Genomic DNA, 7562 nt, shown 5'->3' on the forward strand with positions numbered 1-7562 from the left:
CCATGGAATCAAGAAGAAAAAGACACGAAAAACGCAGGCGTCACGACTCATCGTCAGACTCATCTGGAAGTTCTTCTCGGGTATCGAATAAAAAATCAATGGAACACCAAAAATCAAGTGCAAATAATTACAATGAATTCGATGTAGCGAGTCGTGCATTCGATCCGAATAACTCCTTACCGATACCACCAACAGTAACAAATTCTCAACGAGAATCTTCAGAGAGAGATGAAGGTGAATTATCTCGTCACAGTGAGACTCCACCAAAAAATCGAGAATCTGAGGATCACTCCAGGAGGAAAAATGAGTCAAGGCATCATCATCGAGAGCGAAGACATCGAAGGAGTCGAAGTAGAACCAGAAGAAGAAACAGCAGTAGGAACAGATCTAGATCTCGATCTAGATCGAGATCTAGGAGTAGAAAACGAAGGGACAGACGAGAGGACCAGATTAAGCGAAGACCCCAGGAAGTGCCAGGACGAAGATACTGGGATTCCTCAAGACGTTCATCACACGATTCTGATGAAAATGAGCCCCTGATTGGTGATCGGTTTTACGGAGGGGCTGCTAAAACGAGAAAAAATCCAAAGGATCTTGGAGACAAGGAGAATGTCGCTGAGAACAAGTCCCAGAGAGACAGCAGCAGGAATAAAGAGAGAGGAGAGGTGGAGAAGGGATCTGGAGTGATAAAACCGAGTGAGAAGAGAACTGTTGATCTTTTAACATCGAAAACAGGAGGTGCCTACATCCCTCCAGCCAAATTACGGATGATGCAGGCTGAGATAACAGATAAAACAGGTGCTGCTTATCAGAGGATTGCCTGGGAAGCCCTGAAGAAGTCAATTCACGGTCACATAAACAAAGTGAACACCAGCAACATAGGACTCATCACGAGGGAATTATTCAGGGAGAATATCGTGAGGGGTAGAGGACTCCTGGCTAGATCCATAATTCAAGCTCAAGCAGCATCTCCAACGTTCACACCAGTCTACGCAGCCCTGACAGCAGTGATAAATTCAAAATTCCCGAATATTGGAGAACTATTGCTGAAGAGATTAGTCAATCAATTCAAGAGAGGCTTCAAGAGAAATGACAAGCCTCTGTGCATATCCTCAGGAACTTTTATGGCACATCTGGTTAATCAATGTGTGGCTCATGAGATTCTTGTTCTTCAGCTGCTGACGATGCTGGTGGAAACACCCACTGATGACTCCATCGAAGTCGCTATTGCTGTTCTTAAGGAATGTGGAATGAAACTCACGGAGTTGTCGAAGAGGGGAATCGAGGGGGTGTTTGCTGCTCTCAGGAATACTCTTCATGAGGGACAGCTTGATAAAAGGGTGCAGTATATGATCGAGGTGATGTTCCAAGTGAGAAAGGATGGATTTAAGGATCACGAGGCTGTACCCAAGGAGCTGGATTTAGTTGAAGAGGATGATCAATACACACATCTGATGACTCTGGATGAACCTGTGGACTCTGAGGATATCCTCAATGTTTTTAAATTTGATGCTGAATATGTTGAGAGTGAGGAGAAGTACAAATCTATCAGGAAAGAAATTCTAGATGACGAGAGTGATGAGGAGGATGATGAAGAGGAGTCTGAGAATAGTGAAGAGGACAGCGATGAGGGGGAGGAGGGGGAGGAGAAGGAGGGGCTCATTGTTGATAATACTGAGACCAATTTGACCGCCTTGAGGAGGACTATTTATCTGACGATCCAGTCCTCTTTGGACTTTGAGGAATGCGCTCACAAGCTCATGAAGATGCAGCTGAAACCGGGACAGGAGATTGAATTGTGTCATATGTTTTTGGATTGCTGCGCGGAAATGAGGACTTATGAAAAATTCTATGGACTTCTCTCGGGGAGATTTTGCGCTATTAATAAGATTTATATCACACAATTTGAGCAGATATTCAAGGATTCTTATGACACTATTCATAGACTGGACATGAATAAGTTGAGAAATGTTGCCAAATTCTTTGCGCATTTGCTGTTCACCGACTCGATATCCTGGGGTGTTTTGAGCTGTATTAAGTTGAATGAGGATGATACCACGAGTTCTGGAAGAGTTTTTATAAAGATTCTGTTTCAAGAGCTGGCAGAGTACATGGGATTGACGAAACTCAATGCCAGGGTGAAGGATGTGACTCTTCAGGATGCGTTCGAGGGATTATTTCCTAGGGAGAATCCTAGGGATACGAGATTTGCTATTAATTTTTTTACGTCCATTGGTCTCGGAGGATTGACTGATGATCTGAGGGAGCATCTCAAGAGTCGACCTAAGCCTGTGCCTCCACCAGTTGTTGTGAAGGAAAACGGGACTTCTGCTGAGTCTAGCTCGAGCTCTGATACCTCGAGCTCTTCTTCTGATAGTTCGGGTAAGTAATTGTTTTGTCATTGGAATAATTATTGTTTAATATTGGCTAATTATTCTATTTCATTTTTTGTTGCAGATTCTTCGTCTTCATCGTCTTCTTCGTCGTCGTCTACATCGTCTGAAGATGAGAAGAGGAAGAAGAAAAAAGTCACGAGGAAACGGCGTGACGAGAATCGAAACAAGAAATATGATAATGGGAGAATTTATGACGAAAAAGTACAGAAGAAGAAGAAGGAAAAGAAGCAGAAGAAAACTAAGAAGCAATAAAGCGAAGTGAAATGCTTGAATGATGAGTGAAATCTATAATGGAATTATAAATATTAATTTATAATTAATTTACAACATTTTATGTATCGCTAATGCTGAAATAAAAAGAAATATTCAATTTTTCATTATTTGTCTTGGAATTTATTCATTATCCCCTTATATTCAAAGTCTGTTATTATTATTATATATTGTTAATTCTTCTGGAAAATACTTCAAAATAAATCTCATGTTCTCCTGATATTTTTTCGAATAATTTTGAATTTTGAAATTTTACAAAATACCGCCCCGACTTTTATATTCTCCTGATACTTTTCTCGAAAATTTTGAATGCCAAATTTTTGTTTTCTCCATACGTTCACATCGCTTCGATTAAAAAATATCGACTTTTAAAATATCGATTTTGAAAATATCGATACTGTGTCGATAGGCACTTTGACAGCGAGCAATCGCAAAACAAAAATGAAGTGCTTGTCAAAATCGTTTATCATCCCATCATAATTCCTGAATTAATTTTCACCATTAAAATTCTTTTCATTCAATTCACCAAGCCAGACCAAACAATTATCAATTTCGTTAAAAAAAAAACCTGCAAAGATGGTGAGTCCTTTAGTTCCACAAAGGAATACTTCCAGTAATATTAAACGCATACGAAGAGGTTAAACAATTAATAAAAATACATTTATGCTGTTTCAGTTTTCGTTTAACATGTTTCCTGATATTCCAAGGCCGTTCAACACTCAATACAAATGTTTTTCGGTATCGATGTTCCCAGGGAATGAACGCCAGGATGTAGAACGAGGAGGAAAAAGTACAATTTCATTTAAAACCAGAAGAAATTTATTGCATTGTTATAATTAATTCGTTTTCCTCTCAATTCTTTCCAGTTATAATGCCACCTTCAGCGCTGGAGCAATTAACAAGATTAAATATTGTCTACCCTATGCTATTTAAATTAACCAACAAGAAGACAAACCGAGTGACCCACTGTGGAGTGTTGGAATTTGTTGCAGACGAGGGCAAAGTTTATTTACCTTATTGGGTATTAGCAATATAAAAATACTAAAAATTCAAAAATAAAAACCAATCGGAGAGTAAAATATACGATAATTTTCCAGATGATGCACAATTTATTATTAGAAGAAAGTGAGATAATAAACATCGAGAGTGTCTCGTTGCCAGTCGCGACATTTTCTCGATTCCAACCACAATCAGAGGATTTTCTCGACATAACAAATCCTAAAGCTGTCCTGGAGAATGGGCTGCGTAGCTTCGCTTGTTTGACCACAGGTGATATAATTGCCATTCAATACAATCAGCGAATCTACGAGATGTGTGTCCTGGAGACACGACCAGGTCCAGCAGTGAGCATTATCGAATGTGATATGAACGTGGAATTCGCCCCACCAGTGGGATACAAGGAACCTGTTCGAGAATTCAAGAAGGAAGAGGAGAGTATTGACCCGGAGAATATGATGCCAGAGGCCACTGGCTTCATCGCCTTCAAGGGACAGGGCAATCGGTTGGATGGCAAGAAGAGAAAAGACTATGGACCTTCAGAAATCGATACCCATAAGCCCATTTATGTAAGAGGTATTCCGGATTATGATTACAAAATTGGGATAATCAAGTTTCTTCGAAATGTCAAGCCAGTCAGTGTCAAAGAGGTGACTAATATATTCTATCCATTATTCATATTCATTGAAAATGAATTTCTCTTTTTAAATCAATCATTTTCTCATTTTTTTTTCCAGGAGAAAATTAATGAGGAGTTCAAGGCATTCACAGGCAAAGGCTTTTCCCTTCGAGCCTCAAAAAAATAGATAACCCCATGATGTTCAGTTCTATAAAATCGTAGAAACATTTATTGTATAAGAAAAACCATAAATTTGATATATAAAAAATATCTTATCACTACCTTATCATAATTATGTAAAGAGTACGTGAAAGTGATTTGTAAAATTCGAGATTAATGGTAGGATACTGTGAATTATTAAATCTCACTCAAACTTGAAAATATGAATGAATAAATGTGAATAAGTGATAAGAAAAAAATGCATTTGCATAGGCGTGGCATTCACAGTGATCCCTCTAATTATCACAATATTTTCTCGTGAAGAGATTGTTTGTTTCAATCGACGAGTGGTCCCCAGAAATGTTTACTCGGTTTGTTGTGGTCCTCTGAAATGAAAAAGTCTCGTCCAAGTGAGACAAATTCATCGATCGTTATCTTTCCATCCTCATTAGTATCGATAAACGTGAAGGAAACGACTGCATGGTCATTTCCAAGATCGAGACATCGGAAAAAAAGTTTAAACTCTTCTACAGTTATTTCACCGTTATGGTCATGATCTACTGCCTAAATAAATGAAAAAAAAATCGGAGGAGTGAGATAATCGTTGGCTGGGTCTAAAGATTGATAGGGAATTATTATTTATTATTATTAAATTACCTTGAATAAAAAGGGGAGAAAATTGTGACACTTTTTCTTGAGAGAGCAGTCATTCACCACGTGATGCATCTCCTCCAAATACTGTTCGATACCCACGAGATTGTATGGGCTTATCTCTCCCCATTGTTCCTCCCACATTTCCTGTTATCAAATAATTCGATTATTAGATCAAAGAATATTTTATCTCAGACGCTGAAAATTGCTGGAATTCCTCTTGCAAGTTGCACATACACTTAAAACCTTCTGGAATTCTTTCTTCGCATCTGGCGTTAAATGACCCAAATCAGCGAATCTCTCCGCCAACAGCATAAAATCTTCATAACTGATAACTCCGTCTTTATTTACATCCAAATGGCTGTGAAGAGTTCGCATTTTCCTTCGCCAAAATGGGGAGGAGCCCTGATTAATAATATAAAAAAATTAATAATTAAATATTTTCTATTTTTGGTATGAATTAAAGTCACAAAATTCGATTGTTTTTTTTTTCGTTATTTTTCATTGCCTTTGGAAAACCGGTTTGGAGGCCTTGATCGAAAAAAAAGGACCTACGTGACTATCGAGCTATCGCTCGTGTTTTTATTTTACTCAATTTAGACTGCGGGTTCAATAAAAAGGAGAGGGCGGATGTTGTGAATTCGGAATAATGAACAATCGTGATTTGCATAAGGATTTATATACCCTTGATTCACTGTCGGAGTCACTGTCGCTGTTATTCTCTAATTCAGCAGTTGCAGATGCGGGTGAGTGATGGACATTTCTCTTCCCTGACATTGCCCTCGTAATCTGGAGCTGCAAAAAAAAAGAAGAAGAATTATTTCGATTACTCCGACATTTTTAGCGATTAAAAATATCTTCAATTTCCGAATATTATTTTAAATACTTCTCTCGAAATATTTTGATTATTCCGACATTTTTAGTAATTCACAATATCTTCAAATTCCGAATATTATTTTAAATACTTCTCTCGAATTATTTTGATTGTTCTGACATTTTTAGCAATTCACAATATCTTCAAATTTCGAATATTATTTTAAATACTTCTCTCGAATTATTTTGATTGTTCTGACATTTTTAGTAATTCACAATATCTTCAAATTCCGAATATTATTTTAAATACTTCCCTCGCTATTTTTACGGTTAAGAATGGGATTGCGCAAATTGTTTATGAATTATTTTGATTATTCCGAAATTTTTAGCAATTCAAAATATCTTCAAATTCCGAATATTATTTTAAATACTTCCCTCGCTATTTTTACAGTTAAAATCGAGATTGCGCAAATTGTTTGTGAATGTATTTATAACTCTTGTTCTGTTATCTAGTTCAATTGAAAAATAATTGCACACCCTTTTCATGGAGTTCATGGCTGTCCGTTCACCTCCTCTAACGATCCAACACTTATTTTTTCTTATCGCAAAAGTTTGCCAATAACTGACGGGAGATAAATAAGAAAATATTTGTCTGAACTTATCTCACTATTGCGAATTCGTATTCGCTATTTACTCACACATTTATTGATTTTTTAGAGGTTCAGGGCCCAACGGGCCCTCACCCCCCAGTTCCTGTGTACAAATTGCGTCGTAGAATTTTAAACCCTTTGTGCGGATGCCCTTCTTAAAATTCCCAGGAACCAACAGACACGTGTGGGTGAACCCCATTTGCTTTTTAATTTACAGAAATAAAATTACCAGCACATGTTGACCACCTTGTGCTCAATTTCCACCGGATAACATCAACAATAAAAATGAATTTGTCCGTTAAACCAATGATCGACTTAAATTCGCAAATTTCTTATGAAATTCCCTGTTGCTACGTGCGGATGAAAAGAAGAGAGAAATAAACTGCATTTTCTGTGCCTTTCACAGAGGACGAGGGGTTATTGCACTTTCAGAATAACTCAAGAAATTATTCTGCAAGAATTGAACAATTCATTGATACAGAAATCCCTCAAACGTCCAAGAATTCACCGCGAAATATCAACCAATTATTTCAAACAATCCACAATATGTACTGTTTTAAAATAAATATTATCTATAAAAATAAAATGAAAATCTGATGATTTACCTGATGTTTTTGCGTAGCGGCCCTTTTCGCTGCTCTCAACAATGAATTATTGACAGGTGGAATGATTTTTTCAAAATTCATTCCCCTCCCCATGGATCGCAGTCCCATCCTCAGCAGTGTTGTTGACATTGTTGAATTAATTACTCAATTGTTTATATAAATTTGTAAACCGCGAATAAATTCTAGGTTGAATGCTTGCTTGATACTAAACACAAACATCGACTCCCGGCTTTTATGTACAAGCGCCGCCCTTCTCCAGGCAATTTATCCGCGCATGCGCTGTATGTTTTTTTTTTGAACTTTCTGTTTTGTTGTTACACTGAGTATACCCCTCCAGCCCCTCCTGTTGCCCCTCCTCCTGCCCTGCCGCCCCCCTTCCACCGACCCCTCCTCCTGCCCCACC

At 37.8% G+C, this 7562-nt stretch overlaps 3 protein-coding genes across 3 annotated transcripts; 2 read left to right on the plus strand and 1 right to left on the minus strand.

The window, feature by feature from the left end:
- ncm (nucampholin) lies at positions 1-2750 on the plus strand (the record flags this gene model as incomplete). The annotated part of the gene is given in 2 exon segments (XM_011306130.1): positions 1-2382; positions 2458-2750. Coding segments are annotated over 2 exon segments (2571 nt in total). The 3' UTR covers positions 2649-2750.
- A 334-nt stretch (positions 2751-3084) lies between these two features.
- On the plus strand, positions 3085-4668 carry Ufd1-like (ubiquitin fusion-degradation 1-like). Its single transcript, XM_011306132.1, has 5 exons — positions 3085-3245; positions 3342-3456; positions 3533-3687; positions 3764-4312; positions 4400-4668. The coding sequence occupies exons 1-5, from the start codon at positions 3243-3245 to the stop codon at positions 4466-4468; spliced, it is 891 nt and encodes a 296-aa protein (XP_011304434.1). The 5' UTR covers positions 3085-3242; the 3' UTR covers positions 4469-4668.
- CBP (sarcoplasmic calcium-binding protein) lies at positions 4483-7374 on the minus strand. Its single transcript, XM_011306131.1, has 5 exons — positions 7160-7374; positions 5776-5886; positions 5329-5496; positions 5098-5238; positions 4483-5004 (listed from the first exon to the last, which is right to left on the minus strand). Exons 1-5 carry the CDS (start codon positions 7286-7288, stop codon positions 4777-4779), a joined length of 777 nt encoding a protein of 258 aa, XP_011304433.1. The 5' UTR covers positions 7289-7374; the 3' UTR covers positions 4483-4776.
- Positions 7375-7562: the final 188 nt, after the last annotated feature.

This window comes from Fopius arisanus, unplaced genomic scaffold, assembly GCF_000806365.1.
Source record: "Fopius arisanus strain USDA-PBARC FA_bdor unplaced genomic scaffold, ASM80636v1 scaffold00046, whole genome shotgun sequence".
Taxonomy (NCBI): Eukaryota; Metazoa; Arthropoda; class Insecta; order Hymenoptera; family Braconidae; genus Fopius; species Fopius arisanus.

What these genes read in the sequence shown, in the direction of transcription:
- Ufd1-like (XM_011306132.1), top strand. An exon ending in TGTAGAACGAGGAGGAAAAA is followed by an intron (nt 3,457 to 3,532) that starts GTACAATTTCAT and finishes AATTCTTTCCAG; the next exon opens with TTATAATGCCACCTTCAGCG. An exon ending in AGCCAGTCAGTGTCAAAGAG is followed by an intron (nt 4,313 to 4,399) that starts GTGACTAATATA and finishes TTTTTTTTCCAG; the next exon opens with GAGAAAATTAATGAGGAGTT.
- CBP (XM_011306131.1), bottom strand. Translation starts at nt 7,288, where the DNA reads ATGTCAACAACACTGCTGAGGATGGGACTGCGATCCATGGGGAGGGGA. An exon ending in CCGCTACGCAAAAACATCAG is followed by an intron (nt 5,887 to 7,159) that starts GTAAATCATCAG and finishes TTTTTTTTGCAG; the next exon opens with CTCCAGATTACGAGGGCAAT. An exon ending in ACTCCGACAGTGAATCAAGG is followed by an intron (nt 5,497 to 5,775) that starts GTATATAAATCC and finishes ATTATTAATCAG; the next exon opens with GGCTCCTCCCCATTTTGGCG.